Below are 22,723 nucleotides of genomic sequence, written 5' to 3' on the forward strand. Positions count from 1 at the left end.
TTAACCTGCAGGCAGAGCGCGGCAAATGATAACTTTTCAGCCGATACACTTTCCGAGCCAAAGGGCAAAATCCGGGCCCTCCGCCCTGACGCCTGGCCAGCGCCGGGCCACATGGCGCTGCCTGGGGCGGAGGCGGTCCGGCTCTCAGACGGGCTGGTCCTCTGAGCACCTCCATAGATCATCCCCTGGACCCGCGCGTCTCCTCCCTCGTCACCTTCAGGAGCTACCAGAGCGATGCATGCCTCCCTAATTGGACCCGCTGAGGCGTCTGGAAAGCACAGAGGCCACTGAAGCCTGACCGCGTGGGGACCCAGGGAGCGAGGCGGACACAGAAAAGGGCAGGGGTCCCGGCTGGGTCTGGGGTAACAGCCACCTGTCGGGGAGGACGGGTCTGTTCACCTCGCAGGGAAGCCAGCGGCCGGCGCCCTAACGGGGCCAGGCTAGCTCGGTCCCCCCTGGTTCCTGAGTGCCCGGCCCACCCTGTCGCCCTCCGTTACTGTGGCTTTCGGTCTCTTTCACACTATTAGAGAGAGGGTGCCTTCCGGGACAACAACTCCGTTTCACGCGCCTGTGTGCCCCAGTCTGCTTGCCCCAAGGAAGTGTGCAGAGAATGTCTGCAGGAAGAAAATGATAAATGATTAGATGAGATAAATGATGTCACTTGTACAGGCCTCTATCTTTTAAGTGCTCTGCAGGGCAGGGCGTCAACCCTCACCCTTGCTTGCATTTCTGGTCCTGACCGGAATGAAGCCAGAGCATTGGCTGGCGGGGCCGGGCTGATGGGGTGATCGCAACGAGGGCACCGGGCTCCAGATCCCAGCAAACGCTCCAGTTCAGTCACGTTTCCCTCGGAAAAGGGAGTCAGCTAGTTCCTGGGGTCTCAGGGAGGGACTCAGGACCAGGGAGGGGGCCGCTAAACGGCTGTTGAGAGGCGTGTGCGAGACCTTCCTCACCAGCGAGCCGGGCAGACTGAAGGTCGAGGGGCTCTGAAGAGGCACCAAGCACAGTCAAGGGGAGGGGGCTGGTCATGGATAACGAGGGTGTCATCAGCGCAGCGTCAGACGAGGTGGCCTCGAAGGTGACCTTCATCCCCAAGAGTCCTCGACTCCCGTCCGCCCCATTAGCGCCAACGGGGATTGTCTAACCCCGCTGTTCATTTAGGTGTGGGTTTGACCATCCATCCCGGGGACTTCGGTCCACTGCAGGGATGAATCATGTAGGTGGAGACATCGGGTCAACCCACCACACCGGTCAGCGTGTGTCAGTAGTTTGTTTGCGGGAGGGAAGACGCAGCGGTAACCAGACACCCACGACCCCCTCCCTGAAGCGGGCTCTCCGAAACTAGGTCTGACCTTCAATTCCAGACGCGAGGGCTGCAGGGAGCGGCCGCCGAGGTTAAGTGAGGGGCCGAGGCGCTAGCACCCGCTGCCAGGACTTCCAACGCTCACAATTCCCGGCCAACAACCGGAATCAGGGGAGGGCTTTAAGAAATTCAGTTGTAGGGCGCCCAGGGGGGTACCGCCCATCAAGCGTCCAACTCTTGGTCTCGGCTCAGGTCGTGATCTTGTGGTTCCTGAGTTCGAGCCCCATGCCAGGCTCTGAACCGACAGCCTGGAGCCTGCTTGGGATTCTCTCTCTGCCTCTCTCTCTGCCCCTCCCCTGCTCACGCGCTCGCTCTCTCAAAATAGGTGAATTTTTTCAAAAAATGTTAAAAAAAAAGAAATTCAGTTGCAACTCATTTGGGCATTAACTCATCATTTTCTGTAAATGTATCCTTTTAAATTGTTTTGTTTTGTTTTGTTTTGTTTTGTTTTCCCGGAATATATTTGGTAAGGGAGCCCTCTGGTCGCTGGACGCCAGGAAATGAACGGTTTGCGTACTTTCATAGCCGGCTCCCCGCCACAGTATCTTGTCCCTCACGTTTGGCCACCTGCTCCTGTCACACTTTCACACGTTTCGCCACGATTCCAGCGGTGCCAAAATTGTGCTCACTGTCATCGCTCTCTTGTCTCAGGCGAGCGAAGGAGATTGTGCTGAAGTTCGAAGGGAGGCTGACCAGGACCCGAGGATACCAAGCGGCAGGTGCAGAGGTGAGAGCGTGTACACATGGCGATCCCACCCCTCCCTGTGGCCTCGGGGCCAGGAAGGTGCGTGACATTGTGCTTGCCATTATGCATCGGCTGTGCGCATCGGTCGTTATAGCCGTAGAGCGATGCTGGTCCCTGGAGGGTCTGCATGTCCCAGAACTTGGACTTTAGTCCCTGGGGCCATCACTCACCATTTGTACATGACCCTGGGTAAACCTGACTCATCCCAGAAAGGCTATCTTCCCTCGAGAGAATGATCTAGCATTTTTCCTAGCATTTTTCCTGACTTACTCCCTCCCGTACGTGTAAGTTTTATTTACAGCGTGTCTTGTAATGGGAACGTTATAGATCTATCCCAGCGCTTATTTGAGAACTCAGTGCTATGTTTTTTGTTTGTTATTTTTCCCATTCAGCCCCTTAAAGCTAAACTTTAGTATCTAATTGCAATGATCTGTTTAGAGAGACATTGCGATCATTCCCATAAATGTTCAGAAGCCAAAGAAAAAAATCATCCTCGTATATAGTATCTTTTTCTGGAGCTCACATTGCAGTCACTGAGTCTATAATTTTCACACAGAGTAATCACAGCGTACAAACGTTTTTTCACTTAAGCCCATAACACAAGGATTTTTCCGTGTTGCTCTGAACGTTTTACACATGTTGTCTCCCGTGACAGACAAGTACATTAGCTCAATTGGTTATTTGTCTGCTGGTAAATTAACTTAATTTGTTATTTGTCTGCTGGTGTATATTTAAATTGCCTTTAATTTTTCATTATTATTAATAACCCTGCAAAGACTATCTTTGCAGTGCTTTTTCTACCCTTTAAAATCCCTTTCCTGGGATAAATGCCAGAACTATAATCATTGTAGAAAAGTAGAATTTGTTTTTTGGCTCTTGACAAGTATTTTTTTTCCTAAAGTTTATTTATTTACTTTGAGAGAGAGAAAAAGAGCGTGTGAGCAGGGAAGGGGCAGAGAGAGAGAGGGAGAGAGTCCCAAGCAGGCCCCGCACTGTCAGCACAGAGCCCCGTGCAGGGCTTGAACTCACAAACCGTGTGATCATGACCTGAGCTGAAATCAAGAGTTGGACACTTAACCCACTGAGCCATCCAGGTGCTCTGGCTCTTGATAAATATTAATAAATTATTTTCCAAAACCCTTGAGAGTTCACCTTGCCATGCATAAGTTTTACTGCCTTCATATTTTGCCAATATTGGATATTGTATTTTTTTAAGTTGGTTATATTTTAACAGATAAGAGCTGACAAATGCACTCTTTTCAGATTCTCTGAAACAAACCAACAAAATCCTTAATGAAGTTTAAATAAAAGCTGGTCACGGAGCACCTGGGTAGCTCCGTCGGTTGGGCGTCCAACTTCGGCTCGGGTTACGACCTCACAGTTGGTGGGTTCGAGCCCCGCGTCGGGCTCTGTGCCGACAGCTCGGAGCCTGGAACCCGCTTCGGATTCTGTGTCTCCCTCCCTCTCTGCCCCTCCCCCACTTGTGCTCTGTCTCTCCCTGTCTCAAAAATAAATAAATGTAAAAAAAATTTTTTCCTTAAAGCTGGTCCTAAATTTTACTTAACTGAAAAATTAGATAAAGTCGCAAAGGGTCCTCAAGGCTCTGCCTCGGCTTTCTTCTTCCTTTGCACAGACTGTGCCTGAAAACTCTAATCTATTCCTGGGACGAAAATTACCCCTGAGTGCTTATGCCTGTCAGGCGATGATGGGGCTCATGCAATAAATACATTTAACAAAATTATCTTTTTAATGCTAAGCATATGTGCCGCCCGGCTCCCTCATTTTCCCTAAACAGATGGCCTGCGATGCAGTGGGAAGTCTCTTGGAAAATACTAGAAGGTCCTATTCAGACAACCTGTAATATATATGAGTGAAAAGCACGGCAACTTTTAGTCACAGTGACATCAGTAAGGGTTAAAGGTGCAATTCGACCAGGGGCTGACTTACTAGACGCAGGGTTTCCAGAATGAGAAGGAGAACCAGAATTCACAGCCTCACCTAGAGACGGGCTGCCCAAAGGTGCTCGGTGGCACCTTTGTAGGAGCAACGGCCCTGCAGAAAGGGGTTCAATCCAGTTCAGTTTAATCCACGTGCCACGCTTTGTCCCAGGCCCTGGGGTCATGTCCCGACTGGGTCACTTCCGCCTTCTGGGGGGTGCAGTAAAGTGTCAAAGACAGGTCCCCCTCTCGCGTGTCTTCTTCACGCTTTGGTTCCTCCCCTCCCTGTTCGGAACAACATTCCTCCACCTTTTTATGTGTATTTCTTTTTTTTATTTTGAGAGAGAGAGAGAGTGGGAGTGGGGGAGGGGCAGAGAGGGAGAAAGAATCCCAAAGTAGCCTCTGCACTGTCAGCACAGAGCTCAAGGTGGGGCTCGAACTCACAACCGTGAGATCATGACCTGAGCCGAAATCAAGAGTCGGCCGCTTAACCGACGGAGCCGCGCAGAAGCCCCTATAATTTTTTACACTGGAAATTTTGACATGAACCACGGAGGACCAGCACCCACTCCAGCTGCCGCGGAGAGAAAACAGAAGCCATCCAGCCCGCAGCCCATCTGTTTATAGTCCTTGGTTTGTCCGACGAAGATGCGACTGTTTTCCAAATAGTACGTTTTGTGTCACGGGCTAACCCATTCTCCTGTGACTCCCGGCACTGAGATCCGGTCACCACTCCCAGGGGCTCCACCCTGTCCTGTCCTGGGAGTCCCGGCTGCAGAGCACAAGGCGTCCTGGGGGGCCCTCCCCGGTGTCCGGCCTGTGTCCTCGCCCCCCTGGGTCTCCACCTGAGCCTGCTTACAGGCAGTCCTCCTTCAGTGCCAGCAGGTGTCCCTGTTTCTTACGGAAGCAAGGTCTGAGTGGGTGGGGCCTCCGGGACCCGAGAAGTCACTGCGGCAGGAGGGAGGACACCCAAGTCTCTCTGCCATCGTTTCTCTGCTCTGACTTTGGTTTTCACGTGTGATTCTCAAGATTCCTTCTGGTTCTAATATTGTACGTCCTTTGTTTTTCACACAATACCCACCAGGGAGGTCACCCTTCCCTAGAGCCTGCATGGCATGATTTGGCACCTGCCTATGATGGTATATAGGCTGATTGGCCTCCTGGAAGGCCCTACTGCTTTCGCACACGTCCCCCTATAACCCACTCTCCTCCGTGCAGGAGCCCGGGCAATCCTTGAAACAGTAAACTGTTTACTTAAACTGTTTAAACTGTTTCCTTACTTAAAACATAGATAGATAGATAGATAGATAGATAGATAGATATAGATAAATAGATGGGTGGATGGATGGACAGATGATGGAGAGATGATAGATAGATAGATAGATAGATAGATAGATAGATGATAGATAGACAGACAGAGAGACAGATAGGCATTCATTACACTTAGAGTTAAATCTCACTCCTTCCCATGACCCAGCTGATCTCGCCATTGCCTACCTGTTGGATCTACCCCACCTCCCCCTTCCATCCTCTGCTGTAAAATGTCCAGCACGTGCTAACTCGCGGATCGCGTGCTGTCCTGCCCTCCTAGAGAGCTCCTCTACCGATTTCTTATTTTCTGAAGTATTGATTTCTTTCCATTCAAGTCTCAGCTCAAGTATGACCTCTGCAGACAGACCTTTCCTGACCCCCTTGTTTAAAAGAGCCCTCTCCTCCAGTCCTAATGGACCACGTCCCACGGTGGCATTGACTCTTTCGTTGCCTTCCCTCTATCTGGATGCAAGCTCGGCGCCAGCTGACGTCTTACGTGTCTTGTCGACTTGCATCCGCTGTACTAGAAACACACACAGTGCTCAGGACGTGCTCTGGATGAATGCATTTTTCATAAACTAGCATTCGTGTGGTTAGAACGCACTAATTCCAGGCGAACTTACAAGGCTTCCCGAAGAGGAAAGAATGAGCTTATTTGGTACGGAGTCTTACCAGACTCAGTAACCCAGGCCCACAATTAAGACCCATTTCTCCCAAGTCTGGCTCCTGGTTTTGCTTTGTTTTGTTTTTCCTCTGCTCTTAAAATCTCAAATCATTTCGGAGTTTCAGGCTTTCCATGGAGATTTGATGCAAATCATCAGAGAATCAGGTGTTTTTTTCCCATGCCTTATGGAATCTTGGTCATAACAAATCACATGTTTCAAGGAAGCTCCTTTAGGAGGCTAGGGCAGACCGTCGTCACCAGAACGAGCGTTGAGGGTCTGGCGGCCTTGAAGCTGAGTTCGGGGCCCCTGACTTGTCACATGAGCTCCAGAGGCGGGGGGGGGGGGGGGGGAGGAGGTTTTGCATCTCCCACTTAGAAAAATTGCTCTGCGTTAGTCTGTTTCATGCACTGAAATTCTCATTGGAAGAGTAACTCTGAATACCACTGATCAAAGCCCACTTCTTGGACCGATGAGGACCTTGAAAGAAAACGCCTTTCCCAGGAGCGCGCGGTAGGGTAGCGGTTGAACTGGAGCTGGCATCAGGTCTGGGGCCCTCCTCCAGGGCTGCTTACACCGCAGGACTTCACCGCGGGCCAGAGACTCAGATGCTTTCTAACACCAAACCCTCCCCCCGAGGATGTGTGAGCACCCTGCCTCTGCCTGCTGCAGGGACAACAGAGCGAAAGCTTTGGTCTTCGCCTCCATGCCAAAGGACATAAGCCACGGGAAAAAAAAAAAAAAAAAAAAACAGAAGGGCAGCACGAGGTAGGATGAGCTGAGCATGACGAGAATGTCGATGGCCGGGAAGTTTGCAGGGAGCAGGGTCTGCCTCTCTCCAGAGACCCTGTGCGGACGCATCACGGGCGTGGTTAGGTCTGAGCTGCGTCTTGGGTCACGAACAGAAGACCAACAATTACAACGTCTGGTGAAACTCAAACAGATTTGCGTTTCGCGTGTCTGGCTTCGGCAGGCACGACCCGAACGGCACGATTGTGCGTTCAAGCATCAGGACCGCGCGCTGTCTCAGACTTCAGAATCCTATAATTGCATTTGGAGCCCTTCTTTCCGCGGTGATATCATTTGCTTCCAACACAAGCCGGGATTGTTTGTGTGTTAAAATGGACAGCCTGGGGGCGCCTGGGTGGCGCAGTCGGTTAAGCGTCCGACTTCAGCCAGGTCACGATCTCGCGGTCCGTGAGTTCGAGCCCCGCGTCAGGCTCTGGGCTGATGGCTCGGAGCCTGGAGCCTGTTTCCGACTCTGTGTCTCCCTCTCTCTCTGCCCCTCCCCCGTTCATGCTCTGTCTCTCTCTGTCCCAAAAATAAAAATAAACGCTGAAAAAAAAAAAAAATTTAAAAAAAAAATGGACAGCCTGCCAACATTGTGAGGGAGCGGCCGGAGTCCCGGCGCGCTGTGCTTTGTTCTCCTCAGAGGAAAGAGAGAGAGGAGAAAAAAAAGAGAGAGAGAGCTTGAACTCTTGGCAGTTGTCTCTTAAACACACAAGACGAATTTGCAGATCTCCCCGCTGGTGGCCTCTGCCAGGAGAGAGGGCAGGAGACCGGCACAGGTGCGGGACAGGTGGCACACGGCGGGCAGAGCACGAGCCCTGCCCGCCGTATGTTCTAGACTCTCATCCCCCAAGCGGGGAATTGTGGTCATCGGGGCAGTTTGCTGGCCATGCGGACTCCTGGGCCCCAACCTCAGAGTGGACATCACTCCTCAAGGGATTTCCACTAGTCCCCAGGGCGGGAACGGTAGGAATAAGGCAGCCTGTGACCCTGGACCATACGCACGTCGATACAGACACCGCAGCTCAGGTCCCAAGCAGGTGTCGTCACCCTACCAAGAGCGGACAGGGGCTGCTCTGGTCCTAGTGTGGCCTCAAGTCCTATGACGTCATAATCACAGGCGTGTCTGGGAACCTCTCCTCCACCAGGGACCTCAGCGTCACGATGTCACTGCCATCCTGACAAATGCGAGGCCCGCTAACCCTGCTCCCTCCTTTCCAGCTCTGGCGGAAATTTGCTCGCGGGGCCTGTAACTTCATGGCCACCTTCATCCCCTGGGAAATGAGGATAAAGAAAATCGAGAGTAAGTGTGGGCGCTCGGGGGGTGGGGGGGGGCAGCGGGGAGGCCCTGCCAGTGGCCAGACGACAGCGTGGCCCAAGAAGGGGCTCCGTGTCCTGGTCCTCGCCCTGCGCGTGGTGAGGCGCCGGGCTGGACGCGGGACGGTGGAGACGGAAGGCATCTGTCCGCCGCTTCCCCGGACGACAGCTGTCCCACATTCGCTGCGGCTCACGGGTCGTTCGTGACTCGGACCCGACACAGACCCAGAAGGAGCAGGCGGAAAACTGCACAAGGTTGATGTGAGCATTTGCCAAACCAAAACTCAGAAATCTGCATTTTCTTAGGGGTGAGTGGCACCATTTAGAAAACATATTCTAAACTCGTTCACACAACACACACCCATAACACAGAGCACACAATGCCAGGAACAAACTCAACAGTGGGTCTGAAATGAAGAAAGCAGTAAAATTGGGCCACCGCATATCTCAAGAGTCTTGTGAGAGGCACAGGTGACTTCATGTTTGGGAGATGTGGACCTTCTTAACGTCACTTTACAGGTTTCCAGCAATTGCGGTAAAAACCTCAACGCAGTTTTTTAATTTTCTGTACTCAACAAGATGATCGTGAAACGTATATGGAAGAAAACCACCCAGAAGACGCGTCGAAAAAAAAATTTTTTTGACGATGCACATGAGCTTGCGTAACCAAAGGGTTCAAGGACACGAGGAACACTACCGCCCTTAAATCTGTAGCACAGCACTGCAGATACACTGGATTCTTACAGAGTTCTGTTAGATCCTCCACTTAAAGTCCCATGAGCTATTAAACATAAAATAGGGAAACCACGAAAGAATTAAGACAGAGCGTGTGATCTCCGAATGGATCAGGACAGAAGCCCGTCCAATCCCGAAGGTGAAGAAGGAAATCATCAAGGAAGAGAGGGCTGCATTTGGTCACCTATAAAGGCAGCCTCCATCCTTGAGACAGCAAAGCTGAGAGTCAAAGGGAGAAAAGCCCATTTTCGGCATTTCAGTGGAATTTAGCACCGGCACACGCGATGGGCGGGACTGCCCACTGGGAAGGCGTCTCCGGGGGAAAGTTAAAATTTGTAGCAAAAACCTTCATGCTGTTTGTGCCCTTCGATAAAACTCCCCCATCCCTTAACGACAGAAGAAACAAGAGCCACGACAAAAATCAGCGCAGGCGGACAAAGTCGGTGCCCCACCTGGATTTCTCGACTTGGCTGGTCCAACTCTTCCCAGCAGCTCTGGGTGTGGATGCTGTGACTCACGGCTGCCCCTCCCCCCCCACCCCTCCACCCCACCCCCCACCCCAGGTCTCCGGAGCGCCACCCTGGGCCAACACTGTTCCAGATGCGGGGCACGCATCACCTGCCCCAGCCGAGGGCGCAGAGGCCGTGATGGACGAAGTCCAGCTCCTTGTGCCAAGTGGGGCCGACCCACCGTGTTGTGCAATCTGCCTTCCAGGATCCACCGGGGGATCGGCGGAAGCCAGGCTCCAGCACCGTATCCTTGCTTGGCCCTTTCCCCTGACCTGCCCTGACCCCCACACTCCCTTTCTCCAGAGAGCACTTGCCCAGCGTGCCCTGACCTTGGACAGAAATGGTCTATGGCAGACTTATTCACCCCAGTGAATCCCCCACCAAGTGAAAAGTCAGAAATGGCCGGGAGTGGGGCGAGGTTAAGTAAACTACGGAAAATTCAGCTGACGAAGCAATACAATTTATTTCATGGAAGAATTTTTTTTTGCGGGAGAAAATGCTGATAATAATTAATAACTCAAGATGCATGTTGTAGACAGATGCCAATTTTATACAAAAAATCTATACGTGGAGAATAATAATGAGGGGTCACACGAAAAGCTTGTTAGAAGCTCTAATGGTAATTAAAAAAATTTTTTTTAACGTTTATTTATTATTGAGAGACAGAGACAGAGCATGAGCCTGGGAGGGGCAGAGAGAGAGAGAGAGACACAGAATCTGAAGCAGGCCTCAGGATCCGAGCTGTCAGCACAGAGCCCGACGCGGGGCTCGAACTCACAAACCGCGAGATCATGACCTGAGCCGAAGTCAGATGCTTAATCGACTGAGCCACCCAGGCGCCCCAGAAACTCTAATAGTAATTTTAATTTAGTGTTCTAGAATAGGTAATGTTTTTTTTTTCTTTGTGATGTTTTGTGTTTTCCTATTTATTGTGACCAACGTAAACTAAATTTGAAATACAAATTCAGGGGATTTTTTTTTAAGTATGGTACAAATCACACACACCCTTATCTTCTTAACAGAAATTATGTTTTGAATACACTTTTTATTTAGAATAAAATATGTAGGAAAGTGTAGGTATATAGGAAAGTTGTAAGGAGTTTCTATAATTCCTTTACCCAGTTTCCCCTAATGTTAACATCTAGCCAATTGCTATATATCTTGAAATTAAGACAAAAGAATTCTAAGAAAAATCCTGGGAATTCTCAAAACTGTAACAAATGAAATATATATATATATACATATACATATATATATATATCAAATTCTCAAAAGATGTTGATTCTTTTTTTAAAAAAGTTGGGTTTTTTTAATTTTATTTTTATAAGGAGAGCACATGAGCAGGGGAGAGGAACAGAGGGAGAGAGAGAATCCCACGCAGGCTCCCAGTGCAAAGCCAGATGCGGGACTCGATCTCACCACCCTGGGATTATGACCTGAGTAGAAGTCAAGAGTCAGACTCTCAACCGACTGAGCCACCCAGGCTCCCCTCAAAAGATGCTGATGTTCTTCTGAACATACATGAAATGTTGTAAATTTGACGAGTATTTCAGAAGTATTTTGACATAATGAATTTGAAGTATAATGACATAATGAATATGTCATTAGGGAACTTATGAAATTAGGGATTTTTTTGTGTGTGCTTATAACTGGAAATACCAGGGAACATCTTGACCCACGTAAATGACTATTCTGGGGGAACACCCCAGTTGGCCTTCTTGGTCTGTGCCCCGATACACGAACAACTGCAACGTTGCTTACAGAGAACTTTGCACCGTGAGGGTTTTATATTGTTCATCCTGTTTATACTGTTTTGTTTTTTGGTTTTTGGTTTTTGTGTGAGTGTGGGGTTTTTTTTGTTTGTTTGTCTTGGGTTTTTTGGGTTTTTTTGTTTTTTTTCTTTTTTTTTTTAATTGTTCTTATTATCTTGTCTTTCTTTAGGTCATTTTGGATCTGGTGTTGCCTCCTACTTCATATTCTTGAGATGGTTATTTGGAATTAATATTGTGCTCACAATTATGACAGGTGCTTTTATCGTCATTCCAGAGGTAAGAACTAGTTCGGGAGAGATAAAAATGCCAGTCGTTAAAAACAAGAGATGTCAGAGCAGTTTCATAACACGACTCCCCTCATCAACCTTGTATTCAAGCAAACTTTTTCTGTGGAGGGCCAGCTAGTAAATAGCTCCGGCTTTGCGGGGCCACGCGGCCCCTGTCACACCCCTTCTGTCTGCCACGCGGTGTGAAAGTGGCCACGGATGGCACGTGAACAGTGTGGCTGTGTTCCAGTAGAATTCTATTTTTTTTTTTATTTTTTTGATGTTTATTTATTTTTGAGAGAGCGAGAGTGAGCAGGGGAGGGGCAGAGAGAGAGGGAGACACAGAATCCGAAGCAGGCTCCAGGCTTCGAGCTGTCAGCACAGAGCCCTGATGCGGGGCTTGAATCCATGAACCTCAAGATCACGACCTGAGCTGAAGTCGGACGCTCAACCGACTGAACCACCCAGGCGCCCCCAGTCGAATTCTATTTATGGATACTGAAATTTGACTTTCAGATCGTTCTTAAGTGTCACAATATATCATTCTTCTTTTAATTCTTTTCCAACCATTTAAAAATGCAAAAACACTTCTTAGCTCTTAGGCTGTTCAAAAAGAGGTGACAGGCCAGATTCGGCATCTGGGCCAGTGTGCAGACACTGTTCAAATAAAACCCACTTCTCAACTAACCTTTGTCCTCCCAAAGTAAATGGGGTTATTTTCCGTGCCATCAAAGAAACCCGGTGACCCCAAAAACCCATCTGTAGAAGCCCCGTCCAGCCCAGAGACAGAATACCCCCGGGCGGGCTGATCAAGCGAAGAGAAAATCTGCCCACCCGGGATTACCTCTCCATCAGTGAGAATCAACAGAAATCCAGCCCCTAGAGATCTCACACGTGCAACGCCTTCACAGGCCGTGGGGATCGGCCACCCCTTTTCTTCTGGTCCCCTCCCCTCACTGAGGATCCCACGACGTCCTGTTCTCTCCCACCAGCTCATTGCGGGCCAGCCCTTCGGAAGCACGGACAGCAAGACGATCCCCAAGGAGAGTGTTATGTCTGCCCAAGACCTGGACACCGTCTGGTCCCTGGGGGTGAGGTGGAGGCTGGGTCGCACTCTCATCTTGAGGGAGGGCTGAACGGGGGCCACAGTTCTGGAGCCCGGAAGTGACGCTGAGTGCTCTCTCTTTGCAGGGTTATCTACAGTACTCTGTCCTCTTCTACGGCTATTACGGCAGGGAGAGAAGGATCGGGAGAGCGGGCTACCGGCTGCCCCTGGCGTACTTCCTGGTGGGCATGGCTGTGTTTGCTTACAGCTTCATCATCCTCTTAAAAAAGTATGGCTGCTCAGTTTCTCCAAATACATGCCAAGAGTGATACGTGTGATCGCAAGCTGGCCAATACCGTGTAACGTTAAGGCAGAACTGTACCCGCTTTGTAGGTGGGGGGACCAAAGCTAAAGAGAGATGTGCTCATTTTAACCAGCAGCTGTGTGCCAGGCTCCGGGTTGGGTCTGGAGAGACAAGAATCCCACAGACTTACCAGTTAACGTAATTTCAGGCAATTTAGTAAGTGCGGTGACAGAGATAGGAACAGGATGGTCTAAGAGAGCCAAACATTCTCCGTTGGCCGCACGTCGGCCTGTGACCGAGCTACGAGTTCGGTAAGGGACAGGCTCGTCCGCGTCATGACGCGGTTGGCACACCCGGTCCATCACTGAGAGGGGACACGGTGGGAGGAAGACAAAGTGGCTGGGGGTGAGGCGTCCCGCACCGTCCCCACCGCGAGACCCACAGCCACTCACTTCCCCTCCCTGGGCCTCATTACTAAAATGGGCGGGTTGGCTCCCAAGACGGCCGGGTGCCCTGCCAGCCTTCACACGCCCCGCTTCTGTATTGGGGCCAGACACAGCGGACTGACTGACGGGCTGGGAGTCCAGGGAGAACCCGGCCCCACCCTGCGTGGCTCACCGGCTGCTTCTGTCAGCCTCGTGGGCACCATCACCATCACCATCAAAAAACAAAAGCCTAAAGAGGTGCACAGTGACCCAGGGGCCTCCACTTGGCAAGAAGCTTTCCAGCCTGGCTTCTGGGGGGTTCTCAAAACCCCCACCTGGAGGACAGGCCTTTTGCTCGATGTTACAATCTAAGAGACGGATGAGAGCAAACTCAGGAGCAAGGACTGTGGAGAGAGAACAGATAAAAGCTTATCACCGGAGACAGTCTGAAGGCAGAGGGACTTTGACCTTCAGTCTGAAGGAAGAGGGACGGCGGCTCCTGCCTTCAGAGGCATCTCAAGGGTGTCATGGGCAGGAGGCACCTGACAGGCTCCCTTCAGTGGGCAGGACGACGAAGTCAGCTCCAGGGAGAGTTTGATTTCACAGTCACACTGCCCGGCCCCGGGCACACATGCCTTCAGTGACCTCCCGGCCACCAGAGTGGCCAATGCCATTTGCACAAGAGGGGCGCTGGACCCACCGGTGCCCCCCAGGGGCGGCCGGGGCCCATCTGACGCTGCCCTCACATGCTCGTCCCGGCTCCTCTCTTGCAGGATGGCCAAGAACTCGCGCACGAGCCTCGCCAGAGCCTCCAATGAAAACTACACGTTCTGCTGGCGGGTGTTCTGTGCCTGGGATTACCTCATCGGAAACCCGGAGGCCGCCGAGAGCAAAACGGCTGCCATCGTAAACAGCATCAGGGTGAGTGGGGCGGCGCAGGGGGCGCCGAGGGCGGTCAGGGGTCCTCCGACCTCGCCCGCAGCCTTGACCGCGGAGCCCCTGGGCCTCCGCGAGAGTCCGAGTCCTCCTCGGCGAGGGGACCGGCCCCGTGCACCCACAATCCCATGGAATACAGAACGGGGCACTGAAAAACTCTTTACTTTAATTTTCTAAATTTCATCCCCCGAAAATGTCAGTTGGTGCATTGCTGGTGATTTGCATAAGGGATTGCCGCCATATTGCAGGTAATTTGTGAGTGAAAAAATACACGCGTGTTGGCGACGTGAGCTTTAGCGGTAGCTCAGGAGAGGAAGCAGTTAGAAGCTCGCAGGGACTCGGGTCTACTGAGCAACCCGACAGCTCAATGCTGCCCCTTTCGGGAAATACCATTAGATCATTTCATTTATCAAATAACATGCTCTGCCCCCTCGTCTCCCCAAGCCCCCATGTGTATTTATTTTAATTTAATTATTTTTTAATGTTTATTCATTTTTGAGAGAGAGAGAGACAGCGTGCAAGCAGGGGAGGGGCAGAGAGAGGGGAGACACAGAATCCGATGCAGGCTCCAGGCTCCGAGCTGTGAGCACAGATCCCGACGCAGGACTCGAACTCATGAACAGCGAGGTCCAGACCTGAGCCAAAGTTGGGCAATTAACCAACCGAGCCACCCAGGCGCCCCTCTGTTTTCATCTAATTATTATACAAAGCACTGATGTCAACAACGTCTCCCAGAGCGGTTCCAGATACTGACTCATCATTTCTTATCATGAAATAATTCTGAAGACTTATGATTAATGGTAACACTAAGCTTCTAACTGAATGTGTCTTTCCTTAAAGGAGGCCATCCTGGAAGAACAGGAGAAGGAGAAAAGTAAAAACCCGTACGTATGGAGACTCCCCATGCTTCATTCGTTGAAATGCTACTTTAATGTGGCACAAAAATGATCCAACTATCTATATCTTATTTTGACACATCGTCAGGTAGCTCTTCTTCGTTTTTAAAAATATTTTTAAGTTTATTTATTTGTTTTGAGACAGAGAGAAAGAGAGAGAGCACAGGCGAGGGGCAAACAGAGAAGGGAGAGAGAATCCCAAGCAGGTTCCCTACCGTCAGCATGGAGCCCGATGCAGGGCTTGAACTCACAAAATGCAAGGTCATGGGCTGAGCTGAAACCAAGAATTGGACATTTGACTGACTGAGCAATCCAGACGCCCCTCTTCTTTCTTCTTAAAATCCGTCTTTCTAGTAATGTGACACGTGGGAAGCCTGTAATCTAATCGGTCAGTAGCAGTAGTCAAGAGTGGCTCCTTCCTCCTTAGATCAGGCCACAGTGTGAGAGTTCTTTTACTTAGATAATAAAGGAGGTATTTTTAGCACCAATTTCTAGCTTGCTAAATTAAGCAAAGAGTACTTTATTCTTTTTAATGGTTATTTATTTTTGAGAGAAAGAGAGAGAGAGAGAGAGAGAGCGTGAGCGGGGGAGGGGCAGAGGGAGAGGGAGACAGAACCGGAAGCAGGCTCCAGGCTCCGAGCTGTCAGCACAGAGCCCGACGCGGGGCCCGAACCCACAAACCGCGAGATCACGACCTGAGCGGAAGTCGGACACCCAACCTACTGCGCCACCCAGGTCCCCGAGCAACAAATCCCAGAAGTCACAAGACGCAAATAGTATCCAATTCTTGTCGACAAGCCTTCCAAGGTGATGGCTCAGATCTGAACTTCTCTGGGATTTGAGGGCTGTCTGGGTGAGGTGAGGCCCTTTAGCCAGAGAGTTGACACGGAAGGGCCAATCCCCCAAGGGACAGTGACCTGTCCTCACGGGACAACTCTCTGACATCCTCCCTGGGTCTTTAGCCCCTGGATTCGTTTACGTGGCGCAGAAAGCCTGTCGGAGCCACGCCGTGGACGTGGGGAGGTGCGCAAGCCCACGCAAGCCCCTGAGGAAGCAGGTGGGAAGGATTCCCCACAGGGAGGCGGGGGAGGGGCGCCTACTCTCCCTTCGTCCTTAGCTCCCACGACCCGGGACGGTCCCCTGGCCCTTCCGGGCCTCCACTTCCTCCCCTGTGAAATGAGAATGGGGCTCCATAGAAACTTCTCAGAGGGCAGAGAGCACCCACCCATCACAGCCACCCCCCGGGCACAAAACATGCCGACCACTTTGGGGCCCACCCCGATTCCCTGAGTTAGAACGTCTGGATGTGGGCCACCACGATCCACATTCTTACCAGGTGATTTTGCTGTCCCCCACATTTAAAAACTGCAGCGTCTGACTGCAAGATGACGCACGACCCATCATGATAAGCAAATACATCAGCAGCAAGAATAGCCTGTTCCCCAAGTCTCTTCACAAGCGACTCCTGAATCCTCCCGCGGCTGCCAAAACCTGGGGAGAATAGGCCCGCGATAGGCCTTCTGGGATATCCAGGATATTATCACAGGACGCGGAAGGATTGGGTAGAGACGGGGGAAGTGAACCTTTGACTGGCGACCCCAGCCTGTGCCCGTCACGTGCACTGTTGGGCGCAGTCAGCACGGAGACCAACAAGTTGCCCCCCCCCATAGCGTGTCCTGGGCGCCCTGGTTGGCCCCCACCCAGGACGGCAGCGTGGTCTGGGCACAGGAGCAGGTGAGCAAGCACAGGACGCTGTGAATGGACCTCACCCTCCCTCAGATCCTCCATCGGCAGTGTTCTGACTCTTCATCTAAAGTTCTGCACAGAAAGACAAGGTGACGTTCATCAGATCATTTGGGGGTGAGCTTCCCCCTTGTACAGATGATGAAGGGCCACCACTGATGTGGAGGGGGGTGTCGCGACCAGCCCGAGGTCACCCGGAGGGTGGAATTACGCTTTACAGAGAGGCTGGTACACCTCTTCTGTGCCCTTCAAGTCCTCCTTGGCCACGCCTCTTCCTCCAGCACCTGCTGCGGGGCAGGGCCGTGGGGGCGCCACAGCTGTGTGCACACGGCCCCTCGCACCCCTCACCCCTCACCCCTCACTGGTACCCGCTGCTCAGTGCCCCCCCCACAGCCCCTCTGAGGCTGCAGTGTGGGGCACCCACCGAACCCCGGCCAGCGTGCGTGCACGGGAATCTGACAGGCTAGGGGCAACGCCGGGGGTTCACTCTCGGGGAGCCACCCTTGACCCGCAGGGAGGAAAGCGATGACAGAGGCTTCCCTACTTCTCGCCGGGCAGACCGTCCTGAGACACAGCTCGCAAGCCCCTCAGAAGGCCCTGCCGTTGCCGCGAGCTGTGGCCAAGTCTGTCACGTACCCTCCTCTGGCTGCTCTTTCTCCCGTCTCCCCCATAGATCCCCTGGGATCACATCCCGAGTAAAGTACTTGCAAACAGGCCTTTGCCTGATGCTCTGTTTGCAGGGAAACCCAGGCTAAGTCTGGCCCCAAAGTTGGAAGAAGATGCCTTCAAAATAAGCCAGTTGGTTGGGGCGCCTCGGGGGCTCAGTCGGTCGAGCGTCCGACTTCGGCTCAGGTCACGATCTCACGGTTCATGGGTTCGAGCCCCGCGTCGGGCTCTGTGCTGACAGCTCGGAGCCTGGAGCCTGCTTCAGATTCTGTGTCTTCCTTTCTCTGCCTCTTCCCTTCTCATGCTCAGTCTCTCTCTCTCTGTCTCAAAAACAAATAAACACTAAAAAAAAAATTTTTTTTAATAAAAAGATAAGAAATATATATATAGAAGCAGTTGGAATCAGTGAGTTTGCCCCCAGAGTTAGCAAGGAAAGAGCAAACCCCTGTTCCATTCCTCGTTCATAAATCATCTAGAAAAAAGCTAGGATGTGTTTATACGCACTGGGCCCATTCCAGGAGCTGAGCATACCACGGCGAGGAAGAGTAAACCATTTCAGAGCGTATGTTCTCGAGGGAAAGACAGCTGATCACCTACCGCATGGACCTGTGCACAGTGTCAGATTCGCAAGACTTGTCCCGAGTCCCCCTGAGGGCAGTGGGGTGGGCTTAGAAGTCCTCGTTGATCCCTCAGGAGAGGAGGAGTTTGGGGGTGGGTAGGGAGAGCACCGACGCTTCAGGGCAGAGGGTTCACACGACACGAGGTGGGTCCCGTCGTTCACGCGGCGCCCGGAGCGCAGCCCAGCGCCCCATCCTCACGCTCGCCTCTCCCCGCAGGGTAGTGACCGTGTGCCTGAGGGTTATTGCCAATATCCTGGTGCTTCTGTCGCTCGCCGGGAGCATCTACCTCATCTACTTCGTGGTGGACCGGTCCCAGAAGCTGGAACAGTCAAAGAAGGAGCTGACGCTCTGGGAGAAGAACGAGGTACTCACTGCCTTCCCCGCACGCGCCCTCCAGGAGAGACGCGAGAGCAGCCTGCCCTCCCCTTCCCGGCTGTTCCTTAGGCGGGTGGGCTGGAAATATCCCCCTGGACAACCTAGTCCCCCTGTCCGAGAACACCGACTGCACGGGCTCTGAGCCACAGGGGCCACACCAAGACCTGGAGGGATGGTTTGGTTGGTCGCTGTCGGGAACGGTTCCGATTCAACGTCACCTTCAAGCGTTCGTTTCCTTCTTCGCCTTTGGGTCTCGCGGACTGTGGTTTGCTGCTCTCTCGTGGTGGTTCTTCGCACACACACGTTTCCAGACACGGACATCCCCCGCAGCCTCGCTTTAATGACCAAATTGCAGTCCGTGGCACCTGTCATAGCCGACCACATGCCAGCTCTTAAACACTTAGGTTGTTTCTATATGTCTTTTTTTTTTTAACGTTTATTTATTTTTGAAAGAGAGAGAGAGAGAGAGAGCACAATTAAACGTTTCTTTATTTTTGAAAGAGAGAGAGAGAGAGCACAAGCAGGGGAGGGGCACAGAGAGAGGGAGACACAGAATCCGAAGCAGGCTCCAGGCGCTGAGCTGTCAGCACGGAGCCCGACGCGGGGCTCGAACCCACGAACCGTGAGATCGTGACCTGAGCGGAAGTTGGCCGCTTAATGGATGGACCAGCCAGGCGCCCCCTCCGTATTTCTAAATTAACAAACAGGGATTTCTAAATCCCAAACCAGGCTTGTTTGCTAAAAGGTCTCTTCTCTTGGTCGATGTGAATATTCCCATGACGGAAGCGGCCGAGAGAAACGTTACGACCACTCTCCTAATTCTTAGTACCTGTTGTAAGGCCGCTGCCTCCCAAGCCCTGTTGGCTTTTCCCGCCAAGGTCTAAAAGGCAGATGTGGAGACCGTCCCACCGACTGCTGTTGTAGAAACAAGCGTCATCCTTGGAATTTACGGAGCAAAGTGCGTAGGGGAGAGGCTGTTCTTAGGTTTTCCTCAAGCGACCCTCGTTGTTCAGAACCTGAGACGGCATCAGGTCAGGTTTTCTCAGGCCTCTTATTTCATGCCAGGTAAGTGGGTTTACCTGTGTTTGCAGATAGACCAGGTTTTTAAAGGCATATTCAGATATGGCATCTTTCCTTAGCTCACACCGCCCGGGTACCAGCTAAACGTCCTTCTTTCGTCGTCAGAAAGGCAGATAAACAGGACCCAGGCGTGACCCTCGAGATATTTACTCTTCCGTGTGCAAAAAGCGTATCCGATCACCTGTGGGCACCCCCCTTTCCTGTGTGTAATAGTTGGGTCACCTCCACCCGCCACCCAAGTGACCAGCAGGGCAACTGGGAGACGTGGCAGGACTGCTCACAAATCCCCGGTGGCAAACGTCCGCATCTCGGATTAAAGCCGGCTCCTAAAGGGAGTAAAGCCCGTGACAGGGTGGCAGGGGCCTCTCCGAAACATCGAATCGGCAGGGATCTGGGGGAGGGTTTCTGCGTGGGAACCTCACAGCCCTCCGGGTGCCCAGCGACCGCACGGAAGGCCAGGAGGCCAGCGGGAGGCACGCGAGTCCGGGCCGGGGGGGACTGGGGACTCATGGCCGGCTCGCGCTCTCTCGGCAGGTGAGTGTGGTCGTCTCCCTGGTCACCATGCTGGCGCCATCAGCCTTCGACCTCATCGCCGCCCTGGAGATGTACCACCCGCGGACCACGCTGCGTTTTCAGCTGGCAAGGTACGGGAGCCCCGTGGGAAATGCCACGCGGGGGGCACCCGTGTGCCCCCCACACGGGGGACCCGCGTCCCTCAAGAGCCCAGCTTGTTCGCTGCCCTTAAAGCTTAGCACAGAACTTCCCCGGGGGTGCCTCTCAAGGAAAGCAGGATGCGCAGGAGAGAAAGTGGGAAGGAGGAGGAAAAGGAGGCTGGGAGAGAGGGGTGGAGAGGGCGGTGCGAGGCTGGTGGCTGGACGCGACGGCTGGGGGTGCTGGAGGCCCGAGGCGTGGCAGCTGCTGGGTCTGACGGGGTGTCCCCATGGGGGCAGGGCACCCACATCCGTTTCTAGTGCTGGCTTCTCCCCGTCTCCCTGAAAACTCCACGGCCCCCAGAGGGCAGTCCCCTCGTCCATGCGGTAGACCAGGAGCGGGGACTATTGGCCGAGCGGGGCCGGGGAGGCGCCACACAGCCCCGCCTCACATCTACCTCTGCGTCGTCTCTCGTGCCGCTCGGTGACATTCTGCAGAACCAGTCGCCCGCCAGCTTCGGGCAAGGTTGCTCTCGTTCAGGGGTGGCAAACGTTGTCCCGAAAGACCAGAGGGTGAACGGTTTGGGTCTTGCGGGATAGGTCTCTGTGGCTTCTGCTCAGCCCCGAGGTTGTTACATCAGGACAGTGGCCAGGGGCCATTTGCAAAGGAGCAGGCGGGTGTGGCCATGTCCCTCACAACTTGACTGACAACAATAGGTGAGGCTAGGATTTGGCCTGAGGGCTGTTTGCCTCTCCCTAAAACCCAACTGTCATCTCAAAGGCAGAAAAACACTACTAGAAAGATCGAGGGGTCTCACTGTGGTTTCGATCTGTATTTCCCTGATGATGAGTGATGCGGAGCATCTTTTCATGGGTCTGTGGGCCGTCTGGATGTCTTCTTTGGAGAAGTGTCTGTTCATGTCTTTTGCCCGTTTCTTCACTGGATCATTTGTTTCTTGGGTGTCGATTTTGGTAAGTCCTTTATAGATTTTGGATACTAACCCTGTGTCCAATATGTTATTTGTAAATATCTTCTCCCATGTCGGTTGCCTTTTAGTTTTGTTGTTTCCTTTGCTGTGTGGAAGCTTTTGTATCTTTTTTTAAAAACTGTTTATTTATTTTGAGGGAGAGGATACATGTGTGTTAGCGGGGGAGGGGCAGAGAGAGAGGGGAAGAGAGAGAATCCCAAGCAGACTTCTTGCTGTCAGAGCAAAGTCTGATGTGGGGCTCAATCCCACAAACTGTGAGATCACGACCTGAGCCAAAATCAAGAGTCAGACACTTAACCGACCGAGCCCCCCAGACGCCCCGGAAGCCTTTTATTCTGATGACGTCACACTAGTTCACTCTTATCTCCCTGTTCTCCGGAGATTGTCTAGTAAGAGGTTGCTGCGGCCCGTTTTCTCCTGTAGGATTTTGATGGTGTCCTGTCTCACATTTAGGTCTTTCACCCATTTCGAATTTGTTTTCGTGTATGGTATATATAACAGAATACTACTCAGCGATCAAAAAGAAGGAAATCTTGCCATTTGCAACAACGTGGATAGAACTAGAGTGTATTACGCTAAGCAAACTAAGTCACTCGTGTGTGGAATGCGAGAAACATAACAGATGAACATAGGGGAAGGGAAGAAAAGTAAGATAAAAACAGAGAGGGGGTTAAAAACCGTAAGAGACCCTTAAATACAGAGAACAAACTGAGGGTCACTGGAGAGGGGTAGGGGGGATGGGCTAGATGGGGGATGGGCATTAAGGAGGGCACCTGTTGGGATGAGTGCTGGGTGTTGTAGATGTTAGCTAACTGGAATTAAATAAGAAAGAAGGAAAGAAAGAAAGAAAGAAAGAAAGAAAGAAAGAAAGAAAGAAAGAAGAAAGAAAGAAAAGAAAGGAAAGAAAGAAAGAAAGAAAGAAAGAAAGAAAGAAAGAAAGAAAAGAAGGAAAGAAAGAAAAAGAAAAGGAAGGAAGGAAGGAAGGAAGGAAGGAAGGAAGGAAGGAAAGAAAGAAAAAGCCCACAAGGGGTCTGCAGAAACCTCCCCACCCAGGGTGGCTCCAGGATGAGATTCCAAACCGGCCCAAACCCGGTCCTCCTCCTGTGCCCAGCCCCGATCTTGACCTGAGAGAGAGAAGTGTCTGCCTCAGCTCTGTCCTCACCAGCAAGCATCGGGGAGGATCAATTCTATTACTTCATTGGTTCTAACAGCAATCGTATTCTACAGATCGGTCTCGTTATTCACGGTCAAAGCTAGAGAAACAGAGTCATCAAGAGACTCGCCCGAGACAAATTAGGTCTAATTCTGGTCATAAGAGCAAGACATATTGTTTTAGTCCCATTAACTCACCACAGCAGATCATGTCACCTTTTGTCCAGGGCCCGGGGAGGCCCAGAGCAAAGGGGGACCAGGAAAACACGTGTTAATCCTCTGTTCTCCTGTCGGGCAGCACTTCTGAGCATATTCGGAGGGTCCTGCCCTGTGCCGGTGCCCCAAATGCAGAGACAAACGGGTTCTGGCTGGGTGCACCGGGAGTCGAGGGAGAGCCAGGGCTCCTCTGTGCAGGGAGTCGAGGGGGGATCCAGGG

General features: G+C 52.0%; 1 protein-coding gene and 1 long non-coding RNA gene across 2 annotated transcripts in view; both read left to right on the forward strand.

The window, feature by feature from the left end:
* TMC3 (transmembrane channel like 3) overlaps positions 1-22,723 on the forward strand; it is a 41,817-nt gene that overhangs the window by 3,132 nt on the left and 15,962 nt on the right. The window contains exons 3-11 of the mRNA XM_086711727.1: positions 2,015-2,090; positions 8,029-8,110; positions 11,310-11,416; positions 12,399-12,497; positions 12,598-12,740; positions 13,954-14,101; positions 14,957-15,000; positions 18,258-18,405; positions 20,031-20,140. Coding sequence (XP_086567853.1) covers positions 2,015-2,090; positions 8,029-8,110; positions 11,310-11,416; positions 12,399-12,497; positions 12,598-12,740; positions 13,954-14,101; positions 14,957-15,000; positions 18,258-18,405; positions 20,031-20,140 — 957 coding nt within the window. The remainder of the gene's footprint in view (positions 1-2,014; positions 2,091-8,028; positions 8,111-11,309; positions 11,417-12,398; positions 12,498-12,597; positions 12,741-13,953; positions 14,102-14,956; positions 15,001-18,257; positions 18,406-20,030; positions 20,141-22,723) is intronic.
* LOC147580497 (uncharacterized) lies at positions 15,617-16,846 on the forward strand. Its single transcript, XR_015251952.1, has 2 exons — positions 15,617-16,069; positions 16,683-16,846. It is a non-coding gene; the product is annotated as an uncharacterized LOC147580497 (long non-coding RNA).

The sequence above is a fragment of the Puma concolor genome, chromosome B3, assembly GCF_028749965.1.
Source record: "Puma concolor isolate L17-30 chromosome B3, mPumCon1.1.hap2, whole genome shotgun sequence".
Classification (NCBI taxonomy): Eukaryota; Metazoa; Chordata; class Mammalia; order Carnivora; family Felidae; genus Puma; species Puma concolor.